Source organism: Zootoca vivipara, chromosome 9 (genome assembly GCF_965207765.1).
Source record: "Zootoca vivipara chromosome 9, rZooViv2.hap1.1, whole genome shotgun sequence".
NCBI classification, from domain to species: domain Eukaryota; kingdom Metazoa; phylum Chordata; class Lepidosauria; order Squamata; family Lacertidae; genus Zootoca; species Zootoca vivipara.
Genome location: NC_142592.1, coordinates 43,010,922 through 43,038,489, shown reverse-complemented (window position 1 = coordinate 43,038,489; position 27,568 = coordinate 43,010,922). Strand labels below are relative to the sequence as shown.

The window sequence follows — 27,568 nt, the reverse complement described above, 5'->3', positions numbered from 1 at the left end:
TGCAGCCAAAGATGGAGAAGCTCTATACAATCAGCAAAAACAAGACCTGGAGCTGACTGTAACTCAGATCATCAGCTTCTTATAGCAAAATTCCAGCTTAAACTGAAGAAAGTAGGAAAAACCACTGGGCCAGTAAGATACAATCTGAATCAAATCCCTTATGAATACACAGTGGAAGTGAGGAACAGGTTTAAGGATTTAGATTTGGTGGACAGAGTGCCTGAAGAACTATGGATGGAGGCTCGTAACATTATACAGGAGGCAGCAACGAAAACCATCCCAAGGAAAAGGAAATGCAAGAAGGCAAAATGGCTGTCCAACGAGGCCTTACGAATAGCGGAGGAGAGGAGGCAAGCAAAATGCAAGGGAGATAGGGAAAGATACAGGAAACTGAATGCAGATTTCCAAAAAACAGCAAGGAGAGATAAGAGGGTCTTCTTAAATGAGCAATGCAAAGAAATAGAGGAAAACAATAGAATGGGGAAAACCAGAGATCTGTTCAAGAAAATTGGAGATATGAAAGGAACATTTCATACAAAGATTACCATAATCAAGGACAAAAGTGGTAAGGACCTAACAGAAGCAGAAGACATCAAGAAGAGGTGGCAAGAATACACAGAGGAATTATACCAGAAAGATATGGAGGTCTCGTACACCCCAGGTAGTGTGGTTGCTGACCTTGAGCCAGACATCTTGGAGAGTGAAGTCAAATGGGCCTTAGAAAGCACTGCTAATAACAAAGCCAGTGGAAGTGATGATATTCCAGCTGAACTATTTAAAATTTTAAAAGATGATGCTGTTAAGGTGCTACACCCAATATGCCAGCAAGTTTGGAAAACTCAGCAATGGCCAGAGGATTGGAGAAGATCAGTCTACATCCCAATTCCAAAGAAGGGCAGTGCCAAAGAATGCTCCAACTACCGCACAATTGCGCTCATTTCACACGCTAGCAAGGTTATGCTTAAAATTCTACAAGGCAGGCTTAGGCAGTATGTGGACCGAGAACTCCCAGAAGTGCAAGCTGGATTTCGAAAGGGCAGAGGAACCAGAGACCAAATAGCAAACATGCGCTGGATTATGGAGAAAGCTAGAGAGTTCCAGAAAAACGTCTACTTCTGCTTCATTGACTATGCAAAAGCCTTTGACTGTGTCGACCACAGCAAACTATGGCAAGTTCTTCAAGAAATGGGAGTGCCTGATCACCTCATCTGTCTCCTGAGAAATCTCTATGTGGGACAAGAAGCTACAGTTAGAACTGGATATGGAACAACTGATTGGTTCAAAATTGGGAAAGGAGTACGACAAGGTTGTATATTGTCTCCCTGCTTATTTAACTTATATGCAGAATTCATCATGCGAAAGGCTGGACTAGATGAATCCCAAGCAGGAATTAAGATTGCCGGAAGAAATATCAACAACCTCAGATATGCAGATGACACAACCTTGATGGCAGAAAGTGAGGAGGAATTAAAGAACCTTTTAATGAGGGTGAAAGAGGAGAGCGCAAAATATGGTCTGAAGCTCAACATCAAAAAAACCAAGATCATGGCCACTGGTCCCATCACCTCCTGGCAAATAGAAGGGGAAGAAATGGAGGCAGTGAGAGATTTTACTTTCTTGGGCTCCTTGATCACTGCAGATGGTGACAGCAGTCACGAAATTAAAAGACGCCTGCTTCTTGGGAGAAAAGCAATGACAAACCTAGACAGCATCTTAAAAAGCAGAGACATCACCTTGCCGACAAAGGTCCGTATAGTTAAAGCTATGGTTTTCCCAGTAGTGATGTATGGAAGTGAGAGCTGGACCATAAAGAAGGCTGATCGCCGAAGAATTGATGCTTTTGAATTATGGTGCTGGAGGAGACTCTTGAGAGTCCCATGGACTGCTAGAAGATCAAACCTATCCATTCTTAAGGAAATCAGCCCTGAGTGCTCCCTGGAAGGACAGATCGTGAAGCTGAGGCTCCAATACTTTGGCCACCTCATGAGAAGAGAAGAATCCTTGGAAAAGACCCTGATGTTGGGAAAGATTGAGGGCACAAGGAGAAGGGGACAACAGAGGACAAGATGGTTGGACAGTGTTCTCGAAGCTACGAACATGAGTTTGACCAAACTACGGGAGGCAGTGCAAGACAGGAGTGCCTGGCGTGCTATGGTCCATGGGGTCACGAAGAGTCGGACACGACTAAACGACTAAACAACAACAAGAAGCACAGAGTTACATAGTTGTTGTTGTTTTTAATTTAACTTTATTTTTAGTTCGATGGGTTCACACATCTTTAAAAAGAAAGAAACAAAAATACACAACAGATCCAATGGCAGTTCATGGTATTTGGTCAGGTGGGGAAGCCTTTGCCCCTCAAAATGTTTCTGAACCAAAGTTCCCATCAGCCCCAGCAACATCTGAAGAGCCAAACATTCCCTAGATGGTGGCAGGTGAATGAATTACTTGTAAATTATGCTTTATGTTACCGGGGATTGGCAGGGGAATTGTGAATGCAACCCGTGCTATTTTTCTAGAAAAGGAGATGCCAGAACTCACCATGAACACCTCCCTCATTCTCTTAAAATGGCACCCACCTGAGAGATGCCAGAACTGAGTTCAGGTGAGTTCCAGCTGGAAAAACAACAACCCTGGGTGCTACTTATATTTATTTCATTTGTTTAGTAATTAATAATGTTTTCATGTGAAATTTTTTATTGCATTTCTGTATCTGATTTTTATTTGTACTGTTTTCTTTTTCTTTTAATGTTTAAGAGTACATTTGGTTTTCCTGTTAATTATGCTGCTTTATACGTGGTTCATTATTGTCTCGGATTCTTATTTGTAAAGTTTTAGTTTGATATTCTGTAATCTTCTCTTTGCTTGTTGGAAATGCAAAGGGGTATAGAAATGATTTAAATTGCATTACAATAAATGGATAGTTGGTCCTTTAATAGGGAGAAAAGGAGATTCCGGCAACTACTGGTTAAATAGGCAAGTTGCAGAAGACATTGTTTATACCCATCCATGTCCTAACTGCATTGTGGCATTGGCTGGCATGCAGGTGCCAGTGTGTGCAACCACTTCCCTTACTCATAGGAAGGGAAACAACATACCCTTCTGAACTCTGAGCTGCAGCCGTCTAGACAATGACTAAGGGAGGAATACATTCGCGTTTGCAAGGCTTTGAAGGGTGTAAAGAGCCAAGGGGGAGAGGAATTTTTGGAACGGTACGAAGTGCATTAAAATTAAGGGCAAGATGAAAAAGTTGTCCTCTGGGAATGCTAGACTGAGATCTGAGATGAGAAAGAATTTGCCAGCAGTGACATTTGATTAGACTGAGAAATCCTCATGACTTACCGTCATTTAAGTCTAGATCAGTGTTTTTCAAAGTGCGTTCCAGGTAATCCTGTGGTTCCTTGCAAATTTATCAGGGGTTCCTAGATTAAATGCTTTGGGACAGGAGACAAATTTCCCTAAAATACAATATGCACATCCGTGACTGGTGTTCCTCTTTGGCACACAGTTGGTGTGTTTTAGGGCAGACACATTTTGTGAAGGTTGTAGTGAAGCTCCTTGCGGCAGTGCCCTGGTGAATGGAATTTGCTCCCCAAAGCATGACCCAGAATCCTTTGCAATGTGCGAGTGTTCCGTAGCATACAGTTGTCATTTAAGTCACAATCACTTAAGTCAAGGTTGGAAAGAAGGCAAATTGGGATTTACTGGCAAGTCTTTTGGGTGATTTGCATTAGATTAGGAAGGGTTCCCAATTCCCACTTGTTTAATAATAACAACATGGCGTTCCTCACATACATTAGGGCCTAGGCTGTTGAAATGAAGAAAACTAACCAGGTGTGGACTTCTGTGAGATAGACCTGTGGGCTCAGTTCACTTCTACAACTGAAAACATATTCCTAGGCTCAGGCTAACCTTGATGGTTATGTTCTTTCTTCCTCTGCTGTTGAAGGCAGTGTGTTTCTGAATAACAATTGCTAGAAATTGTAAGAGAGGAGAGTGGTGTTGCACTCATGATCATAGAATTATAGAGTTGGAAGGGACCATAAGAGTCAACTAGCCGAACCCGCTGCAATGCAAGAGTCGTTTAGTCGTGTCCGACTCTTCGTTGACCCCATGGACCATAGCACGCCAGGCACTCCTGTCTTCCACTGCCTCCCGCAGTTTGGTCAAACTCATGTTCGTAGCTTCGAGAACACTGTCCAACCATCTCGTCCTCTGTCGTCCCCTTCTCCTTGTGCCCTCCATCTTTCCCAACATCAGGTCCTTTTCGAGGGAGTCTTCTCTTCTCATGAGGTGGACAAAGTATTGGAGCCTCATCTTCATGATCTGCTCACTGGAAGGACATATCGTGAAAGCTGAGGCTCCAATACTTTGGCCACCTCATGAGGAGAGAAGGCTCCCTGGAAAAGACCCTGATGTTGGGAAAGATTGAGGGCACAAGGAGAAGGGGACGACAGAGGACGAGATGGTTGGACACTGTTCTCGAAGCTACGAACATGAGTCTGAGCAAACTGCGGGAGGCAGTGGAAGACAGGAGTGCCTGGCGTGCTATGGTCCATGGGGTCACGAAGAGTCGGACACGACTAAATGACTAAACAACAACAACAATGATTTGCCTTAGCATTAAGTCCAAACCTTAGTTTATCTGCTTCAAGCAAACCACAAGCAGTTAGGCAAGAACATGCTGCATGCTGCAGCAATGGTTTGTTCTTAGCTTACTTCTTTTGGTTTGTCGAGGGGAGACCATTCATGAGCCCAGGTTTGGATGTAACATGAAACCCAACCATAGCCTAGCTCTGGGTAGGGTGGCAATAGGACAAGGACAGCGGAGGGAAGCTAAGTGGCTGTGATCTTTATTGTGAGTACAGTGGTACCTCGGGTTACAAAACCTTCAGGTTACAGACTCCACTAACCCAGCAATAGTACTTCGGGTTAAGAACTTTGCTTCAGGATGAGAACAGAAACCGTGCTCCGGTGGCGCGGCGGAAGCAGGAGGCCCCATTAGCTTCAGTGGTGCTTCAGGTTAAGAACAGTTTCAGGTTAAGAACGGACCTCTGGAACGAATTAAGTTCTTAAGCAGAGGTACCACTGTACCCACACACTACTCACACTTAGCCATGGTTTGGTTTATTGTGAACTGAGCGTTTATGTGCTTTGAAACCACTACCGTATTAACGCCATGTGGTCCTTACAAAGTGGGAAGATCATTGTTATTACATCCCTTTTATGGACGTGGCACTGAGCCTGTGCGTTTAACAACAGAGCTTGAGATTTACCTCCCTGCCTACTAATAACAAGGCTGAGACGTTGCCTGCTGGGCTGTACCAGCTTTAACAATATACCAGGCCCTGAACACTCAAGAGCAAATTGCCATTCCACCCACCACAATAGGATGTTGTTGCCTTTGCTCATGAAACCTTTGGGGCACACAGCAAACAGTGAGTCATCCCAGTTATAAGCGGAGTGACTCATCTTGTCTGAGCAAAGCTTGTCTACATTCAGCTGTGCGATGTACCTGTTTTAAATAGGGCAATGCTTAAGTTCTCATAATGCATCTAGAATTTGGGTTTTATATAACATTACTAGCTATAACCATGTCTTACATGAGATCACTAACCATATCTGTCTGGTACAATATTATCCGGCATTTCTGCTCTCAGAATGTTGTTGGGAAATCCCTGCATTTGTGATTACATTGGGGGAATGGGTGAGAATAAATACAGGCAAATTTATTACGTCTGGATTTATGACCTCTAAAACGTGGTTTCTTCTTCCAGGTCGGCCTTTTGGAAACTTCTCTCCCCACCCCTGTCAGATTCCCGCCACCCTGCTTTTAGCCGCTTTAAAACAAATGAGACACAAAACCGCAGAATTTTTGAATTTAACAGTTTTTTTAAAACAACTTTAAATACAGTACTGAGTATAAATTAATTTTTACATAAAATGGGTGTGGAGAGAGAGAGACCTTGCCCTCCTTACAAATGAAAAAGATGCAGGAAAACAAATGGTCTTTTAAAGACAACGAGAAGAAAGATTGAATAGCAAGAAGTGTTCTTTAATGTCAGAGAGCAAGCTTTGGGTATAAGGCGGGTAGGCAGGCAGGAAATCTGTGTTGTTTCCATCAGCCTTAAATAATTTTTTTTAAAAAAAAATCCTGCGACTGGCCTCCTCCATGAAACTATATTGAAAGAGCACAGCTGTTGCTGTAAGCTTAGTTCTTTTATTTGCCAGTAGTACCTGACCATACTGCCAGCTGACTGTTTGCCAGTTTTGCAAGGTTTGATCAGCCCATAGTCTTGGTTTGCAAGGAGAAAAGTGGGCCAACCCATTACAACAGATCAGGGAGGGGAAAACCCAAGGCCCTCCAGATGGTTTTGGCCTACAACTCCCAGGTTCCCTAACCACTGGCCATGTTGGCTGAACTGGTGGGAACTGGAGTGCCAAACATCGCCTGGAAGGTGGCAGAGTTTCCCATTCCAGCATTACAGGAACAGTACAGGAACCTGCCTCTGGCACCTCAATCCAAGTACTGTACTCCATACAAATGCAATTCAAGGGGGAAACAGTCCCCCACCCCCTTGGACCCTTTGGATAACAGGATCTGAGGTATGGGGGCAATGGTGTGAGCCACAAGTTTTCTCTCTCCTCCCTCCCCCCCCCACCTCCCACAACTGAAGAGAGTGTAAGTACTGGACCTAGTTTGTCCCATGAGTCTGCAGTCAGTGTGCCTACCTTCCTACCAGTCTCCTGGTTTGTAGCCTTTTCCTCTTGTTCCATACAAATGAATGGAGCAAAACAGATTAAGCCAGTCTTGCAGGAAAAGGAGGAAAACCTGGGTTTTCAATCCAACCTGGCCATCAGGCAAATGTTCCGCTTCACATGCTTCCTATAAAAGTGACTCCAGGGACAGGTTATTCCTTCTCTTTCCTTGCACCAAACATTTGCACAGATACATCTTTTAAGTAGAGTTTTGTGATGTGTCTGTCTCTTTCTAACAAACACATGACTGCCACGCTTCAACTCTTCATCTGGTCAACCTGAGACATGGCAGGAAATCTTTCCAAGCATTATGGTCTATCCAAGGTGCCTTTTGCTGGGCTTAATCTAGCACAAAGACCAGAGAAATAGCAGAGGCAGAGAGCAAGGGAGAAGTAGTGACTTGCCTTGCTAAATTTTATTCAAACTCTATCCCAGCCTTTGCCAACTTGATGCCCTCCAGACGGGGCTGATGGGAGTTGTAGTCCAAAACATCTGGAGGGCACCAGGTTGGCAAAGGCAGCTCTACCCATTTCCCCACTCATTATGTGTGTGTGTTTTTGCCCGTCTTCTTTTGCAAGAGAATAGAGACTGAAAGAGGTAGGTGGAAAGTAGAAGTTCTGAAGTCTTGTCCATGCAATCCTTCTATACGCTTTCCTCCAACACTTTAAAGATAAACAGGTGAGTGATCCTTTCTCTGACTCAGGTAAAGTGAACGTCTTTCCTTCTTATTTTACCTCCCCATAATAGGCCCCTGCAAGATAGGCCATTCTCTCTCACTCTCTCACACAAAACCTTCAGCAGTTATTATTCTTTGGTGATCTGGAATGGCTTGTGAACCTTTAAAGAGATAACCGTTCCCAGCTTTGAAGAGACAAAATATAGGACAGCTGAGAAAAACAGAGATTAAAAATAGCCAGTGGTTAAAGAGGGCCAGTTATCTCTGTTCAGCTTCTTTGCCTCCCCCGCATACATTGGATGCTACTGACTGGCTCCTTGTCCAGGGACTCTGGTTGGGCAGCACTGGGAACAGAGGGTGAGGTGCAAAGCACCACTTGGCACACAGGCGCAACTACTCGGTGCATCGTGCGATCTTTTATGGCTGTTACAAGGCTTGGCGCAGCTCTGTTTTCATCCAATCAGATGATCTTCACCTGAGGTTATTAAGATGAGTTAGCATCTGCATATTCACTGCTGTATCATAGGAGGGATGGTAATAACACTGCCTTGGAAATAAAGTTGCACACAAGGGACCTGTGATATGGGCTGGGCTGGTGATAATCACAGAGTCATTCTGCTCAACCCGCTGCTGCTTGACCCCCGATGAGCACCAGCTCTCCAAGATCCCAAGCAAAGGTCTCTTTCTCGGTCTACACTGCTGCTTGAGATCTCTTAAACAGAGGTGGCATTGATTGTCATTCAAAGAACATGCTCTAATACGGCTATTATGACTAACCCACCCACCCCATCCCATTAAAATATAAAGCCTCTCTCATGGAAACGGTTGGGTTGGGGTTCCAGTTTATCCAGTGGTGGTAATCCTCACTTTACTGAATGCAAATCCATTAAGAAAACCTCATAGCGAGTCATTAAAAAGGGGGGGGGGGTTTCAAATTCCAGCTGCAATAGGAGAGTAGCCACAGGATAAATCAAGCCCTCCATAATCATGTGCAAAGAAGGCCTCTTTAACCCAAGCAGCTCCCTGGATGGGTGCGGGGGGACCAGTAGTTCCCTACAGTACGGCTGCTCCTTTCCTGTTCACTGTCCCTCCCCACCCCCAGCTGGCAGCAGAAAGCGCAGTTGGACAAATGAATTTTGCTTTCATTGTTTCTATTCCCAGAGCATGGCATGTTTTAGTGGTTTTTAAAAATAAAACATATATATATATATATATATATATACACACACACACATACACACACACATTAAAGATATCTAGTCAGACATCACGATAAAAGTCCTTAGTGCATTTGCTGTCACTGGTTGCCACTCTGACTGCCTTGACTTGCATCTGTTGCGCTGTAAGCTGCCTGAGCCCAGCTAACAGTCTGGATGGGAGCAAGGAGGAAGAAAGAGGGTGGTGGTGGTGGTGGGGAAATCAAGCCTCCTCCTTCAAAAGGAGATCGGGGCCACAAGTCTTTGCTCCAGCAGGCAGTATACTGTCCATCCAAATGGCTGTGTTTTCTTTCTTCCGTTTATTTCCCACCCCGGTTTCTTCCTTTGGGGAGAATGCTGAAATGCAATTAGGTGAGAAGTCGAAGGGTAAACTTTGGTGGGAGGACGTCCAGCGAGCAAGGGATCAGGAAGCACCATTGGCCGTCCAAAAGTAGCATTGAGGCGGATGGACGGAGAGAAACTCTGAGGGCCCCATGGGGGCAATACAGCAAATATATTAAATAATAAACCTGGAAGAAAAGCAAATGGGAAAAGTAGGTTAGGAGTCCATCGTGTGTTCAGTTCACCCTAGTTATTCTTTATGATGATGTGCTATGCCCTGCCTACAAGAAGGTTCATAGCTGACAAACATACTTATCATCCAGTTTGCTAACTTTAGTCTCAATCTTAAGTTCTGGTTTCTATAGAATTTGGGTTTTTTGCTTTTTGGAGGGAAAAACAGTGTGGTGGTAGGAAGCGTAGCTGGGGGCGGTGGATTGAGTGCCATAGAATCATATAACTGTAGAGTTGGAATGGACCCGAGGGTCAACCCCCTGCAATGCAGGAATCTCAGCTAAAGCATCCATGACAGATGGCCATCCAACCTCTGCTTAAAAACCTCCAAGGAAAGAGAGTTTATAACCTCCCTAGGGAGATTGTTCTAGGGCACAAATGGGCATGCTCTTATTGCGCTGTATTTAAGCCATTTTTGCTACACTTAAAGCCATTTTTCTGTTCTGTCTGTGCCAGCCTTTCTCAACCTGGTTTCCTCCAGATAATTTGCATAACAACCCTCTCATCAGTCTCAGTTGACATGGCCAATGGTCAGGGATGATAGAAACATCTGGAGGGCAGCCGATTCAGGAAGTGGTCTATCCCATCTTAAAAAGCAAGCTGCCAGCCTGACAGACCAGCCTGTTTGTTCCTTGCCTTTGATTAGGTCTTCCCAATCAGCAGAACTATGCGTCTGCTACAGCTATTACGCCTTCTTTCCTGGACAGGTGACAGACCGCTAAGCCTAATCAAAGCTGTGCACAGTCACAGTGCTCCTTGATAAGACAATTCCCAGTGGAGGAAATATTTATGCCTTGTCTCTTCCTCTCATTCTTTGGCTTCCTAACATGAATGGCAAATTAAGTTTGATTTCCACGTGACTCACAATGGAACAGCGTTTTTAATGATTCTGAGATACATGGGCTTGATGAGCCCAACCGTCTCCAACTGCTTGACAACGTTCGTTGTAAGAGGTAGATTTGCAAAGCTACTTGAGCACCTTCCGTTGGTAAACATGTTGCCTGCTGGGTGAGTAAGCAGTGACAGGCATGGAAGCTGCAAGGAGCAAACTTCCAATGGGGACATTAACTGAAGTAGGCTTCTTCATTGAGTAAACATTGCAGAAGGAGCTTTGCTACAGGACACGCAGGAAGTTGCCTTATACTAAGTCAGACCATTGACTCATCTAGCTCAGTGTTCTCAACACTGACTATTGGCTCTTCAGGGTCTCAGACAGGAGGACACCTGAGATTGAACATGGGATCCTTGGCCTACAAAGATGCGCTCTGTTGCTGAGCCACAGCTTCCCCTTGTGACAGAGCACAACGAATTTCTGTGTGAAACTCATTTTAATCTGCTTCCAGCCAATTGCCTGTGCAGGAGCAAAGGGCATCGGTGGAAAAGCACTAGTGGTGTTCTTGTGATAGAAGTCCCTGTGCATTCACAACGTGGCAGCTGTGTTTGTCGCAGTTACCTGACATTTGCACTTTTGCCCGCCGGCATCTTCTATGCTGGGAAGATTTCTTTCAGGGCCTTCTTATCGTGGACATGCTTGAACTTCCGATGCTTCCTCTTTTGTGGCGGCAACCGGTGCGCTCGTGCCCTTGCTGGAAGAGAAGCCCGAGTGCTCAGTGGCGGCCCACCTGCTAGGAAAGGAAGGCGCATGACATACACACTGGCAGGCAGCAGCTCACGGAGATTGCTAATCAAATTCTTCTCTTCCCAAACGCCTCCCCTGACGTTACTTCTGACTCTTCCCCACCCACCCAACCCTCTGCAATGCTCACCTCTATGCTCGCGTGAGTTTGGCCGGCTGAACACTCTGGGTGATACTGCCTCACATCGACATTCCAGGTGGTCTTCCAAGGCCACAATGGCTTTATTAAAGACTGGTTTCTTTCGGACAATTTCAATCTTATTTACCTATTGGAAGAGATTAAAAACAACACAAATTTGTTGTGTGTGTGTGTGTGTGTGTGTGTGTGTGTATATATATATATATATATATATATATATATATATATATATATATATATATATAACATTAACATTTTGAAGCCCTTTGCAGCTTTTAGGTGAAATGCGAACACGGCAGAGTTCTTAATAAGTACCAAAATCACTTGCTTGGGCCTTCAGGATCATTTCTCTGAAACTAACCCAGTAATCATAAAAGTGCATTGTGAGATGCAACACCATGATCTAGGAATTGTGAAGCTTGCCATGTCGGATCCTATAATCGGGATAAGTTGGGTCCATAGGAATGGAAGAGACGGAGAGTGCATTCAGCCCAACCTCTTTGAAAACAACGGTCACCCATCCATCTGTGCCTGCCCACCTGCCACTGCAAAATGATATATGCACAGCGAATAGGTCCATATCACTCCAGATAGCTGTAGCATTGCTGCTGCTTGCTAGGACCAGAATGGGGCAGGGCGGCAGCAGTGCGCACAAGTGCAGGAGCATTTACACCTGCAGCCGGCAACATGGTACTTCCCTGCCCTCGCTGCCCCATCACAGTCCTGGTGCATGGCAGCACCACTGCAGCCAGGAAGTGTTGGGCAAAAATACGCACCAACCGAGTGGCAACAGCGGCAGGGTCGACGAAATAACAAAGTCGTCTTCAGTATCTTTGCTTGCTTTTATTTACAATTATATACAACACACTCCTCTACTCCATTCGTTTCATTTCACAATCCATCGCCCCCACCACACCCATGAACCATTGGGGTAGCTTAAATACAGAATTCAAAATAGTCAATTACCCAATCACATGACAGTAAGCAAACTCTACCTTCAATTATTCAAATTAGCAAAAGCTCACAGGTGTGTTAATATTCAGATCAATGTTACAAACACACATCTCTGTGTAGCACCATCGACCACATCAGTCTTAAAGGAAAAACCTAACAGGAAGGTGGCACAGTGGTGGTACTCATAATTCCCCCCCCCCCTAGAAAAATAGGTGCTGGTACTCACCATGAAATTGTTATAGTAAGTGCCAAACTTTTTAACAACAACAACAAAAAAAGGGATGCCCTTGAGTGCCCCTGGAAAAAACCCCAAGCACTGGTGGCACTCAGTTCATGTGCCACAACTGATTATAGGACCAGGGAGTCCAAGTAATAACTGCTGTTTACATCTGGAAGAGATGGTAACTCTGCTGAAGGCAATTGGAAGTTACCACTGAGCATAGAGCTGTTTCCTGCAGGACCAATTTTTCTCTTTTTCTCTTAATGCACCGCTCTGCACACGTCAGGACACATGCTTCTAGCTAGACAAACATTTCCAACCAAACAATGCAGGCACCTCTATTTTCAGAGGAAGCATTTCCAGGTCACATTTTCTTGGCTGCCCTTTGACCTCTTGTTTGCTTCCCCACCACCACCGAAAACAACTCCCTCTGCTGCTCTCTTCTCCCTCCCCACGGCCCCATTTCATTCTCTCTATTCAATGTGGCTTTCTAGAGAAAGGAATTTCCTGGCAAATGGATGGTGTGATATATTTCCATTCCCGTGCCTTCTTACTATGGAAGACCCCTGGAATCCTCCCTCGTGCATAGGTCAAGCAAGGGGATTTGCATTGTGTTTTAAAATGATTTTTAAAGTCATTTGTCTGGGAGGAAGTGCAGAGATCACTTTATTGGCTGGATATTTAGCAGGATCAGAACGAGAGGTCAGCTGGCAGGTATCCGCTTACAGCACATCCAGACAAGAGAATGAGGAGGAGCTGCTGGCTTAATGGAGTATTTGCTGGGAGAGCAAGTGCACTGGCATGGTAAAGATGAACAGGTCAGCATCTTCAGATTTCCCAGTTTTAGCTGCGAGTTTTAAGGCTTTTTTCAATAGTCCTATTAAGTCATTCCCCCTCACGTGTTTTTAATCACATGATTAAAAACAAAGGCATGCAGTGCAATTCTACGTGTGCTGCTTACTCGGTAGGTAAGTTCCATTGTGTCAAATGGCACCTTCTCCCTAGTAAGTGTGCTCTAAGGTGGCAGCCTTAAAATCTACACTTCTGCATTGATATAAAGGCTGTAGGAAGGAGCTTTTTGCATTATTACAAAGATGCATCATGTTACACATTTTCCTGTCTTCATGGGATGAAAAATCCCAGGGCCAGTGCTACTGGGTTTACTTTCCTTTAGTAAGAAATATGCAAGCAGAGCTTTACTTTAGTAAGAAATATGCAAGCAGAGCATAATGAAAGTTCGAAAACAACACTTTCAGCAGGCTGTTACTTCCCCATATAAATTTCACTCCCCCGCCCCCGACTCCCAAAGCAGGCCTTTGTCTTTGTCTACCTGGATGTGGCGCTCACGGACCCGCGTGGCGCGGCACTGCATGTTTCGGGTATTGCAGCAGCCTGTGCACCGCTGCACTTCCACGCATGGCGGCCACACCAGGAAGTTGGCGTTGGTGGGATCCACCATGGTCCGGGAGATTTCAAAGACTTCTGTCCGTGTCTTGCACTCTGCAATTATTGCTGGCTCCACAGGTTCTCCTCCAACTGAAAAGATCCAAGAAGAAAGAACTATATTCTTCCCTATTCCATTCAACTTCCTTCCCCTGTTTTAATGGGTATCTCATATTACCCACATCATCATTTGCGGAATCAAGAGCACTGTTGCACTGACATATTGGCCCTGTGTGAGATGGCAGGGCTATAGACAGATGAAAATTCAAATTCATGTTTATGGAGAAAAGTGTGGGGAAAGTGTGGGTAATTTCTCACACATCCTTAGAAGCTACTAGGAGCCTTGGTAAGTCTTTTGCAGTTGTCAAAGAGTGGAGGCAACACCACATAACTGTGTCATTCTTCAAGCCCTTGATATTTGCCCCTCTGCACTGAACACCTGGATCACCCAGTTGGTTAGAGCATGGTGCTAATAACAGCAATGTTGCAAGTTCAATCCCCATATGGGATAGCTGCATATTCCTGCATTGCAGGGGGTTAGACTAGACTAGATGATCCTTGGGCCCCTTTCCAACTATACAGTTCTATGATTCTATGAAAACTCCTTAAAAACACAATCACCAATACCCTGTTTCTGTTTCATTCCAACTGCAGAACTTAAGGTTTTCCCACTGCAGAATTTGAGTGTTGAGCTTTCTTTTAAGGAATTAGAATCTCGGGGGTTGTATCCAACTCAGCTGCACTCAGAGCAGACCCACTGAAATTACTGGACCTAAGTTAATAATGCCCATTATTTATTATATTTCTTTCCTGCACTTCCTCCCAAAGCAGTTCAGAGCAACAAACAGTGTGTCTGCTCTGAGTGTGATGAATGCTGGACACCACCCCATATCTCTCGGCTAAATTCCCAAGGTCAGAGAAACAGGGTGGTAGCCAACTAAGTTTTACTCAGACACATGGAAATTAATGGGCCTAACTGGGCCATGTCCATCAATTTCAATGGGTCTACTCTGAGTAAAGCTTTGTTGGCCCTCACCCACAATTTTAGGAATTGAACTCAAGCATGCAGCCTTACCACTCTGGAAAAGCAACACCAAATGAATACTATCCCATGTAAAAGGTATCTAACCACATTTGTAACCCTGTCCTTCTTCACAACAACCCTGTGAAGTAGGTGAGGCAGAAAGGGACTGAGAAGGGACTGGAACTTAACTTTTCCAACTCCTAGTCCAACACAATCTACCCAGCTGGCTTTGATGGGATGGAACCTAAAGTTATAAGAAAGCTCACAAAGCTGTCAAATTACCTGAAGAGAAAGACACAGCGATACACATCTGGTTCATGGTCTCTACAGGGCCAGCCTTGTGCTTAAATTCCCTCACATAGATTAGATATGTCATGCCTCCAACTTACCTAGACTTCGTCTCCCTCGGAGAAAAGAAACAGGATTTTGACCAGGATGCATTCTGGTAGTATTCAGGTATGAAGTGGAGCTATCTTCTTCTGCAAAAGAAAACATGCACACAAACACACACTGTAATTGACAGTAATGCAATGGAAAGGTTACATTATCAAAGTATGTACATGGAGATAAACATAATTTAAAAGGAGGAGACAGGAGAGACGCTAGTTCAGGTAAATTACTACTGTGTCTCCTTAGGGTAATCATTAGGAAGGTCAATAAGGGTTAATTGCAATGAGTGTAGTCCTGGGAGTGTGTACGATAGTTCACACCCTTTCCAGTAAAACCTCCATAATCTGCAGCCTCTCTCCCAACCAACCAAATGTATATAAATTGGTTTATTTTCCAGGGACTTTCTCAGCCTCCATGCTTTATTCTGTATATTTGCCAATCACACAGAGAGAAAAAAGAGAGAGAGAGCATGAAAGTGCAAGGAGCAAAGATAAATCTTAGAAAGGCAATAGAAATGTAAAGGGGCCACAAGGAAGACACACAGTCATGCCAAGCAAGGAATCTCTACCTCTTCAATAATGGGATCCTTTTACAAATGTAACCTTGCAAATGTACAGTACCTCGCAATTGTCAGAAAGACAAGAAAAATGGCTTTAAAAAATAAAAGTAAAGGCAAAACTAGCTGTTGGATAGCTCACTTAGTAGAGCACTAGACTCTTAATCTCAGGGTTGTGGGTTCAAGCCCCACATTGTGCGAAAGATTGCAGGGGGTTGAGCTAGATCACTATCATAGTGCCTTCCAACTCTACAATTCTATGATTCTGTTATTCTATTAGGAATCCACATTTTGTACCAGATGCCAACTTTCATAAAATTGGGATTGTGGCAAATAAACAGCTTTAAGAAAAATGCATATCTCGGCAGCATACCCTTGAATGGTTGAAGCGTAAAATGCTACACATTTCATGTGAACATGGCATAATACACAGAGCAGTGGTGAGCAAGCCCCGAGCCACTTCCATGGAATTAAGTAACAAGCAGTGTGCCAAAGACGTTAGCTTTAAAATATATTTCTCTACATTCCAGGAAACATGTTTTTAAAATATTTGGAGATGTTATCGGCTAGCAGAATTTTAATGTTACACCATATCTACCTCCCAAATTACTAAGATTTTTTTTCCCCTCCAGCATTCCAAAATACCATGCATGTTATTTGTTTTGTAAATTGTTCTACAGCAATTCCCCCAGTCTTTCTCTGCCTGGGAAAAAAAGGCTTTTTGCGTAAAATGGAGAGTGGAGAGTAGCTGGAGAGCAACCTGCAGACTGAATCGCAACAAAGACCAGTCAAAGATTGCAGCCTCTAAATAAGGGAGCACCTATTGTGCCATTCGAAAGAGCAACACAGAAACTTCAACAAACCTGTACATATAGTGGAAAAACCATATTCCGCACCTACTGCACAGGTGCAGCCGGGACTATGCAAAGTATAGCACAACCCAGAATTGGGATGACTGGCAGCAACTCTCAAACTCTTAGGCACTGGTGCAGATCATTTGCATCATCTGCTATTTTATTCTTTTGAGTGGAGAGGCTAGGGACTGAACCTGGGATCCTTTGCATGCGCTCCACAAATGAGGTATGCAGTTCCTCCCATCTTGCTGGCACACAGGGTAAGAAAACCATATGTTACGGTTTTTTAATAAAATAAATAAATCACGAAATATAGAACTGAAGAATAAAAGAAAAAATGAAAGAAACAGAAGAATAAAAAAAGGGTGGGGGTGGGAATAGATACATTACATTCATCCATAACTCTATTCCATCAACTTCCTGTCCATCCTTCCATGACCCCCTAAAGTTTCCCATTCCTGCTGCATATTCTATTTTTTCTAACTATTTAAACATTCAAATTCTTCTCATTATAAACTATAACTGCTGAGCTTACTCCGAACTGACTAAAGTTCTAACATTTTTACGATGCTTTTTAGGTAGTCTACAAATGGCTTCCGTTCCTCTTTAAAACTTTTCTCTTCTTGCTCTCTAATTTTGGCGGTTAAGCTTGCTAATTCTGGATATTCCATTCATTTCATCTGCTGCTGCTTCTTTGTAGGTACTAATCTCTTTGTGCTGATATGATTCTCGCTGCTGTATACATGAATAAACTTACTGTTTACTTGGTACCTCGGACCTCATTATTCCTAACACAAGCATATGTTAAATTTAAGGCATTGAGGGTAGCCTGCAAGAGATGGAAAGGCCTGCCAGCTTTCAATTCAGTTCCCTATGAGCACACCCATGTGTTTTCCCATAGGAAATGCTGGCTAGAGCAATTCCCGTCACACCTCCCTAGACTCTCCCTGGAGCTACCAGTCCCTCTAGAGTCTAGAACAATGGCCATTTTTGATGATAGATCCTGCTCAGCTGCAAGTCTTTCCTTGTTTGAACTACTCACTTTGTAAGGGGAAGCAGGACAGGTGCCAATATTATAGGATTCATGAGGATTGGCAGGCTCAGTGAACTGATGGCCTGTGCTTGTCTATGGAACACAGAGAATGAAAACAAGCTTTCCACACACACCACCAGCAGACATATTTATGGCCAAACGAGCCACAGCCACAAATTTTCTACATGGGATTTAATATCCGTGAAGGGGCATGAGATTAACCACCTTGCAGAAGCTAAGCAGGTCAGGGTCTGGTGAGTGCTTGAATGAGAAACCTGGGAAGTACAAGCATACGGCTTTGGGTTCTGTGACGTAAGAAAGGCAGGGGATATAAATAAAACAAACCTTTCTCTCCCTCTCTTGCAACACTAGAACTCGAGGACAGCCAATGAAATTAAATGTTGGGAGATGCAGGACAGACAAAAGAAAGTACTTTCACACAGCACATCCTTAAACTATGGAACTCGCTCCAATAATAATAATAATAATAATAATAATAATAATAATAATAATAATAATATATTCATACTCCACCCATCTGGCGGGGTTTCCCCAGCCACTCTGGGCGGCTTCCAACAAAATGTATTAAAATACAATAGTGCGTCAAACATTAAAAGCTTCCTTAAACAGGGCTGCCTTCAGATGTCTTCTAAAAGTCTGGTGGTTGTTTTTCTCTTTGAAATCTGGTGGGAGGGTGTTCCACAGGGCGGGTGCCACTACCGAGAAGGCCCTCTGCCTGATTCCCTGTAACTTGGCTTCTCGCAACGAGGGAACTGCCAGAAGGCCGTTGGTGTGGGATCTCAGTGTCCGGGTGGAATTATTGGGGTGGAGACGCTCCTTCAGGTATACTGGACAGAGGTTGTTTAGGATCTTTAAAGGTCAGCAGCAACACTTTGAATTGTGCTTGGAAACGTACTGGGATCCAATGTAGGTCTGGCTGCCACATTCTGGATTAGTTGTAGTTTTTGGGTCACCTTCAAAGGTAGCCCCACATAGAGCGCATTGCAGTAGTCCAAGCAAGAGATAACTAGAGCATGCACCACTCTGGCGAGACAGTCTGCGGGCAGACAGGGTCTCAGCCTGTGTACCAGATGGAGCTGATAGACAGCTGCCCTGGACACAGAATTAACCTGTGCCTCCATGGACAGCTGTGATTCCAAAATGACTCCCAGGCTGCGTACCTGGTCCTTCAGAGGCATAGCTACCCCATTGAGGACCAAGGAGTCCTCCATACTTGCCCACCTCCTGTCCCCCAAAAACAGTAGTTCTGTCTTGTCAGGATTCAACCTCAATCTGTTAGCTGCCACCCATCCTCCAACTGCCTCCAGACACTCAGACAGGACCTTCACCACCTTCACTGGTTCTGATTTGAAAGAGAGGTAGAGCTGGGTATCATCCGCATACTGATGGACACCCAGCCCAAACCCCCTGATGATCTCTCCCAGTGGCTGCATGTAGATGTTAAAAAGCATGGGGGAGAGGACAGAACCCTGAGGCACCCCACAAGTGAGAGCCCAGGGGTCTGAACACTCATCCCCCACCACCACTTTCTGAACACGGCCCAGGAGGAAGGAGCGGAACCACTGTATGACAGTGCCCCCAGCTCCAAGCTCCTCTAGACGGTTCAGAAGGATGCTATGATCGACTGTATCAAAAGCCGCTGAGAGATCCAGCAGAAGTAGGAAACGGCTCTCACCTTTGTCCCTAGCCCGCTGGAGATAATCAACCAGTGCGACCAAGGCAGTTTCAGTCCCATGATGAGGCCTGAATCCCGACTGGAAGGGATCCAAATGGTCCGCTTCTTCCAGGCGTGCCTGGAGTTGTTCAGCAACCACTTACTCAATCACCTTGCCCAATAATGGAAGATTTGAGACTGGATGATAGTTGGCCATATTGGCCGCATCTAAAAATGGTTTTTTAAGAAGCGGTTTGATAACCGCCTCTTTCAGAGGGTCTGGGAAGGCTCCCTCACAGAGAGAAGCATTCACCACCCCCTGCGAAGCCCATCGCCCAGCCCTTCCCGGCTAGCTTTTATAAGCCAGAATGGGCAAGAAATTTTGATGACTTTAAAAGAGGGTTAGACACATCCATGGAGGAGGCAAATGCATAGGTTCTACTGCACTGTCAGAGGCAGTGCGAATCACAAGTGGGGCAAGTGCTGATGTGCTTTCGGGCTTCCCACAGGCAACATCCCACTTCCCAAGGGAATGTGAAAGATTAGTCACTGGAACAAAATGGTATCTCTTATTCATGTGTTAGGGCCTGCTAGGCTCTTTCCTGACCCTCTTCCATCCCCCGTTCTCTGGAATTTTATCAGGCTAGGGTGGGGGTTGCATTTGCGCAAAGGTTAAACAGACAAGGAAAAAAATAGCCATGATGTTGACTTGGAACTAATCTTCTATTGAAAAACAGAGTTCTCCCCTCGACCCCACCCCCTTTCTCCCAAGGGTGCCCTTCGCCTCAATATATGGGCAGTGCAGCTACTGCTGACGAGGAGAGCACGCCCAGCCTTGGAAAAGCCAGTACTGTACTGCTAATTTTGGAAGCCATGCTATTGTACGGCTTTGTGGAATCCAGGGGGGGGGGGAGAGAGACTAGCCGCTTTTCTCTAAGGGAAACAATAGCAGAGCACAGCTGGTGCCCTCCCTCTGCCTTTCCCTCCTCCACTCTCGGGCATTTTTGAAAGGGAGCGGGAATGCTTTTGAGAGCGCGCCAGTGGTCCGACTGGCATAGGAAACAAAAGCAGGAAATTCTGTTCCCCCGTAGATAGTGTCTCGGCAAAGATTACAAAGCTACAAACAGTCAAACACAAGAGAGAAGGCCCGGGGGGGGGGTAGGGAGGGCAGGCGGGAGCAAAAAGGCTATAGTAGAATGGAATTCACTCTGAAGAAAACGTTTATAAATACATTCCAGGGCCAACCCGGTGGCTGTGACGTGTGCTCACATTCCTGCACGTGCCAAAAACCTCCTCGGTCTGGCTGCTGCTGGGTGACCTCAGTCGTGTGGGCAGGTATCCCCAGAGCCCCACCACAAAGCCAGAAAAAAAAATCCCTTATCCAGGCGCCATGATAAAGCAGCAAATCTGCTCCCTTCCAGCTGCCTTATGTTGCTCATTTCTTCCTTTCCACCGGGGAGAAAAGAGCAGGATTCTAAAAATGAGACAGGGCAGCTCTAACTGCACTATGAATCATGAAAGTTCTATAGATTTTTCTAGTGCAGAAACTGCTGCAGTTCCCAGACTCCTGGAGACCTTTCCCCTAATCTAAAAGAAACACAGTGTGGGGTTTGTTTATGTGTGTGTTATTGTTTTTAAGTGCTAATAATAATTCTGGAGGGAAAGGATAAATCTTGTTAAAAATAAAACAAAGCTATTCATTAGCTAGCTGAGCCTTGAGGGTATTTTCTTAATGTTCCTTTGCACCTCCTGTATCCACTTCACGCCTGCCACACCCTTGCAGTCACATCCCAGCTTGTGTGCGAGTCCAGGTTTAAACTACAGTAGCCTTAAATGCATTTTGACCTAAGAGCGGTGCCTACCTATGCAGAATTGAAAGTAATCATAATGCATGTGGAGCTATACTAACCAAGTCACCTTAGACTTAACAGAATTCAATAGGACTTGCTCCCAGATAAGTGAGGTTAAGACAACAAACTTATTCAGAAGTGAATGCCTCCGAGTTCAGTAGGGCTCTCCCCTCCACATAAGAGTGCTTAGAACTGCAGCCTTCTCTGTTGGTATGCCAGATAGCACTTCATTAATCCTAGCAACCACCTTTTGTGGAAGCCCAGCTTTATTATTCACAGATTGTTGTTGTTTAGTCGTTTAGTCGTGTCCGACTCTTCGTGACCCCATGGACCAGAGCACGCCAGGCACTCCTGTCTTCCACTGCCTCCCGCAGTTTGCTCAGACTCATGTTCGTAGCTTTGAGAATACTGTCCAACCGTCTCATCCTCTGTCGTCCCCTTTCTCCTTGTGCCCTCCATCTTTCCCAACATCAAGGTCTTTTCCAGGGAGTCTTCTCTTCTCATGAGGTGCCCAAAGTATTGGAGCCTCAGCTTCACGATCTGTCCTTCCAGATTACTGATTAGAAAAGTGAGCCAGGTCACATACGCACCATGCCTATAAAGCACATAGCTTCCGCCAAAGAATCATGGGAACTGTAGTTTGTCAGGGGTGCTGGAAATGGCAGCTGTGTGAGGGGTACACTACAGTTCCCAGGGTTCTTTGGGGGAAGCCACTTGCTTTAAATGTGTGGTGTGGATGTGATCATGATTCATAGCTGTCAACTTTCGGATTTGAAATAAGGGAGTTTCCCGCAAATAAAGGGAGGGTTGACAGCTATGTCATGATCAGGAGCAGTTGCTGGAAACTGCAGGAGTGGGTGAATGCCATGGGCGTACCCAGCATGGGGCAGGGGGGCAGCTGCCCCCCCTAGAAGCAGGGCAGCTAGAGAGGACAGGCAGGGACGCTGCCTGCTGTGCTCCGCCTCAGCCTGCTTGGCTGAAGCGAAACGGCAGCAGCGGCAGCGAAGCTGCCTCTGTTGAAAAAAACCTGGACCTAGACCTAGGCTAACTTCAGCCCACACGCCTTCAAGTCACAGCGAGCATAGCACAGAAAGTGCTGCCCCACAATGCTTCGCGGCACCTCATTTGCATACATGCAAATTAAGTGCCGTGGAGCATTGTGGGGCAGCACTTTCTGTGCTATGCTCGCTGTGACTTGAAAGAGTGTGGGCTGAAGTTAGCCCAGGTCCAGGTCCAGGTTTCCTTCAATGGAGGCAGCTTCACTGCTGCTGCCTTGTTTTAGTCACCGCTGCCATTAAAGGAGCAGGCGAGGCAGGAGTGTACGCGCGGGTGGCTCCGTGTGCTGCCTTGCAAATGGCCCCCTTTCCTCCGGGGTGTGTGGACGTTGACCATGCCTCCTGGGGGGGATCCTGGCCACGTCATTGCCAGCTAGCCAATTGGGTGGCTGAGGGGCGTGGCTGAGGGGTGTCCCCCCCCCCAGCTTTGATCCTGGGTATGCCCATGGTGAGCGCTCTTGCACTTGGTTCTTGTTTGTGGGCTTCCCACAGGCATCTGGTTGGCCACTGTGAGAACAGGGTGCTAGACTAGATGGGTCAATGGCCTGATCCAGTAGGCTCTTCCTACATTCTGCAAAATACTTGAGTTTCCTAAGGCCCTTCTAGCAAGTCCACAGTTGAGATGAATTTTAAATTTAAGATTTCTTGGCTCACAGCTCTTGGCTGCTCTCCTACGGCAGCTATGAAGGCATGGAAGAGAAGGAGGCAGGCGATGAAAAGAAAGAAAGAGGGGGACTACCAGGTAGAGGTGGCACCTGTGTGGCATTTGTTCAAAAGCCATATAGCAACAGCTATATTTGTTAAGTCTGCATGAGCCATATTTTATTCAATAGGTTACATGTTAAGCTGTGTTTCAAAATGTTTATCTCTAAGAGAGGTATGTTTTATTACACTTGCCGCCCTATTAAACGTTTCCTTCATCTAGATTTGCCTTTGGCAATTCCTAGTGAATACTGTTGAGCTGAAGTTTCTCAGAAAACAGAAGGAGGCGGTCTGGCAGGGGGTGGGGTGGGGGGGGGAGGGAAAAGTTCAGCAGCTAGGAGCCAGGACTCCTCTGCTGTTACATGCCACAATATTTCCATGTTTAAACCACAGTCATCATGCAAAGTAAGTTCCCAGAGGATTTTTCTTTCTTTTTCTTTTTTGCAACTGTGCTAATCCTTTAGCAAAGGGCCGCTTCAAACATTACATAATTTACAGGTACACTGCACTGGCACCATAAATATGTGAGAGGCTCGTGCATTTTTACTGCCGAGCGCACGTGTGGGAGGGAGCTGTGATGGTTCCCCACTCCCCACCTCTCATACACTTGGAGTACCTTGGGCATGTAGCCATCTCACATGATGAATTGTACATGAGGTATAATGGGCTGGAAAGGGCATGTATCCCATAGCGCCCTAGGTCCAGTTCCACCTCCTGCTCAAACTTGTCTGCCAGCAGTGGAGCTGTCTCCTCCACTGCTTTCCATATAGATTGTGCTGCAACCGGCATAATCTTGCTAGAGTTCCCAGGCTTCTTGCAGGACTTCCAGCTGGTAGAATTGCATTCCTGCCACTATGGCGAGGGGGCTGCTGCAGCTCATCCTTGCTTGTGGCTCTGGACTGGAGGAATGCATGGCTCTATGAAAGGGCCACACGTGTATTCCTGTTTTATTTCTTTCACTGCTTGAGATGATGGACAAGCAGGATGAGGAAGCAGTGTCTGAATCAGTTCCATTGAAGGCAAGAGTGGCTGGGGAAACCCGGATGGGCGGGGTATAAATAAATAATTTATTTATTTTAGTTGTTGTTGTTGTTGTTGTTGTTGTACTATGCTCCCAGACATTTATTTGCCCATACACTCAACCTTTCCATTTTTTTGGCCCATGCACCCAACCTTAGTGGAAGGGCTGTAGTTCAGTGGTAGAGCATCTGCCTTGCATACAGAAGCTCCCAAATTCAACCCCCAGCATCTCCAAATAGGGCTGGGAGATCCTCCTGCCTGAAACCCTGGGAGCCACTGCCAATCAGTGTAGATCAGGCATCCCCAAACTCGGCCCTCCAGAACTACAATTCCTATCATCCCTGACCACTGGTCCTGTTAGCTAGGGATGATGGGAGTTGTAGTCCCAAAACATCTGGAGGGCCGAGTTTGGGGGTAGCCTGGTGTAGACAATGCTGAGCTAGATGGACTAACGCCCTGAGTCATAAGCCAGCTTCCTATGTACCCCATTTTTGTTGTTTCCATCGTGCACATTTCCTAGGAGATCCACTGGGCATAGGTCAGATGCCCAGGACAGAGATATAAGCAGCAGGGTACATGACTGTCCTGTGGATAAGTTGCCACACGCTCACATTATGAGCTGCGTGGAAAGGGATTCAGCAACCCAGATGGCGTTAGCAGTCTTAAATTAGGGTAGTGTAAATGACCCGCAGACACACTGAAAAAAAAATGTGAGCAGGAATTGGGGAGATGCATGGGATAGTCTTGTCCTCTCGTTCACCCACACATTTTGCAGTCCATTCACCCTCATGCATTTGGTGGGCATGGGAAGGGGCTCAGACTGTGGCCACAACAGATGTGAGCAGGATGGCTTGATCTGAATGCCCTTTTTTTATACAAAACAATATTCTACAACACAACATATTTCTTATCTGGAGTGCCCGCAGTGGCATCTTGTTGGGTGATATATACATTTGTTCTTGTCTTACTGTTGCTTTTGACTGGGGTTTAAGGAAGAGAAGCATTCAGCGTTGAGGAGATTTACCTACGGAGTCTATCCGAAGGACCTGCTGAAGGTCTCTGATGGAGCGCAACGAGCTGTCACTCAGCAATTCATATATCTCTTCAGGGATGGGGTCTCCCTGCCAAAGAATAAAGAGAAAGAGAGAGAATAACTGTTAGGATACTGTAGGTGCCATGTGCCAGTTTTGTACCAGCTACTTCACATGTATCGCAGAGAGGGGGACTAGCAGTAGCAACACGACAAGACAAAATGTGGACAAGATTGTTCTAAATGGTGGAATCAGAAACCTCAGAAGGTCCAGCCTCCATGAAAAAAATCCCTCTCTTTCTACAGTGTGACACTTGATGACTTGTACAATCACATGCCAATGAATTCTGAGCAGTCTGTTAACAGGCAAATCATCTGGAAAAGCTTTTTGCAGTGCCATCCTATGCATGTGCATGAAAGCCTACTTGTGTCCAGGGGAGCTTACTCTCTTGTAAGTAAGTTCCATTTTCCAGCTTTCTAGTGTCTTTCAAAGGAAAAACCTTATTATACGCCCCCTTGCTATCAAGTTAACTGTTTTAAGATGTTCTCCCAACCCTTGCTGATTTTATAGTGTTGACCCAGTATATGAGAACTGTTAAAACTAAAGCGCAGAAAAGGATGTTGACTTTTCTTTGACAGCTTGGTTTCTTCTTTTTGCTTCAAACAAACCATGAGTTTATAAACAAGGTTTGCTCTTGGTTTGCCACTCATTGTTTGCCTGGGAGAAACAAAACACAAGCCCAGGTCTGTAACACCAAATGAAACCATAGCTCTATGTAGCACAGGAAGAGTGCGGACGGTCGCCAATCTATATATTGATCCAATCTATATATTGATCCAATCTATATATTGGATCTCCATAAAGAATAGATATATGGAGGCCGCAGCATATGGGACACATTCACATCTTGAGATACTTCACATGACACAAAACGGAAATCCGCATGAGGCCAACATGAGATATGCTAATTTTGTACTTTGTGTATTCAGTAACTTTGCAGCAGGCATTAGGCAAGAAGGAGATTAAGCAGGGGGTGGACACGGGCAATTGATCTAGGTTTTCAAGGAGAGATTACCTACATCGATCCAATAATCAGTTACAATTGCGCCAAGTGTTTGCCAAAATGTTATTATACACACAAAAATCTCCAGGGCAGACTTTTGGAATCCAGGAGTTGAAACACAAGTAAAGTTATGATGAATGGGGGGGGGGGCAATTCAGTCCACCCTCCCCAATATTTGTATGTACATGTAGCCTCTTCAAATACACTGGACACAATTCACCATGAGGTTCTCCTGCACAAGCCTAAACTGAAATGAACAGCAGCTATGCAAGAACATGGAAGTGCTTTTCACTGGGTCACATTAATTTCAGTTAGGGCTTGTACTGGTGGATTGTGGCCACTGTGAAATAAAACACTCTGGGTTATATCTGATTTAAGCCATATTCAGGGCGGACTCATTGAAATGAATAGATTTTTGTTATGACTAGTTTATTCCAGTGTTTCTACTCTGAGTATCATTCAGTCAGATATAACCCTCTGTATCCATAGAATTTTTCCTTATGTAGAGCCAGACCATTAATCGCTCAGGTCTGTACATTGACTGGCAGAAGCTATCCAAAGTTTCAGACAGGTGTCTTTTTGGGAATTGATCCCAAGACCTTTTGCACAAGATGCCTGTGCTTTTCCATTGAACTGCACTCTTTTCTTTTTGCTATCAAAGTAACAGTTTTTCATTAAAATATGCAGTAAATTAATTGCAACCTTTTATTAAATGATAGGGTCATTCCCCCCCCCCCCCGATTTTCAATATATAATCCCCCTAAAGTTAAAAGCCCAACCCTGGCTGCCTAATATTGCATCAGCTCTAGTTAAAGCCTAACTGCAGAAACAATAAGGAAAAAATACTGCTCCATAAATGTTTCTTCATGGCTCATTGTGCTCCCTATTGTCTATTGTTAAGGGGGGGGGATTGTGCTACAACTGTTGAACTGGGATGTGAATTGCAAGGATTTGTTGATGCAGCCTGGAAGGACATGCCATGTGGATTAAACAGATTTTGCACAGTACTTTGCAGTTCAAAATTGGGCTCCACAGAATCATGAAATTAAACAATTGAATGGTGTTTATTTGGATACAACCATATTCCCAGCCCAAGACTACTTTTCCATGGCTTGGCTCTATGATGAGGGATACATATAAGTAACATCAGGTCTGGAAGAGAACAGAAATCAGGTATATCAGGCATGATCCTTCACAGACCTGTTCCAACTTCACAGAGACCAGAAGTATTCCAAATAACAAGCCTGGATCAACAAACACTTGCTTGCATGTGCAAAGTACCCCAGGGTCTTTTTCACCAAGATTGAATTTTACACTTCTCTATGCTACGCAAGCATGCACACGTGCACACACACAAACACACAAAACTTCTGACCACATTCAAGTCATGGTTGGATTGCCAAGCATTTGAGACTGCATATTCTTCTATGTACCAGAGTTATGCAGACTGCACTATTATGCAGCTTTAAAGTTCAACAGAAATATGTTAAGGGCTTCACAGTAGCTGGAAGGGTTCCCCCCCCCTCTTTTCAGTGGGATCTGGGGTCTTTTGGTCAACAGTGGCAGCAGACTCTCCAGAAAAGGGAACTTTTTAAAAAAGCAATGAGTTTGAAAAAGGATCAGGTACTATTGAGATAAGAGCCAGTGTGGTGTAGCAGTTTGAAAGCACACCAGTGCAAGTAGATAAATAGATACTGTTGCAGCGGGAAGGTAAACAAC

The 27,568-nt window shown here is 45.0% G+C and overlaps 1 protein-coding gene across 3 annotated transcripts in view; it reads right to left on the bottom strand.

Annotated features, from left to right (window-relative positions):
- Window positions 1–6,149: 6,149 nt before the first annotated feature.
- Window positions 6,150–27,568, bottom strand: part of PDGFB (platelet derived growth factor subunit B) — a 35,442-nt gene continuing 14,023 nt past the window's right edge. The window contains exons 2-7 of one of the 3 annotated variants that reach the window (XM_035127451.3): window positions 24,780–24,876; window positions 15,010–15,099; window positions 13,484–13,689; window positions 10,971–11,106; window positions 10,658–10,829; window positions 6,150–9,161 (exon numbers count right to left, since the gene is read on the bottom strand). In XM_035127451.3, coding sequence (XP_034983342.3) covers window positions 10,690–10,829; window positions 10,971–11,106; window positions 13,484–13,689; window positions 15,010–15,099; window positions 24,780–24,876 — 669 coding nt within the window. In that variant the 3' untranslated portion in view covers window positions 6,150–9,161; window positions 10,658–10,689. The remainder of the gene's footprint in view (window positions 9,162–10,657; window positions 10,830–10,970; window positions 11,107–13,483; window positions 13,690–15,009; window positions 15,100–24,779; window positions 24,877–27,568) is intronic. The other 2 variants (XM_035127452.3, XM_088652081.1) reach the window with 2 other exon arrangements.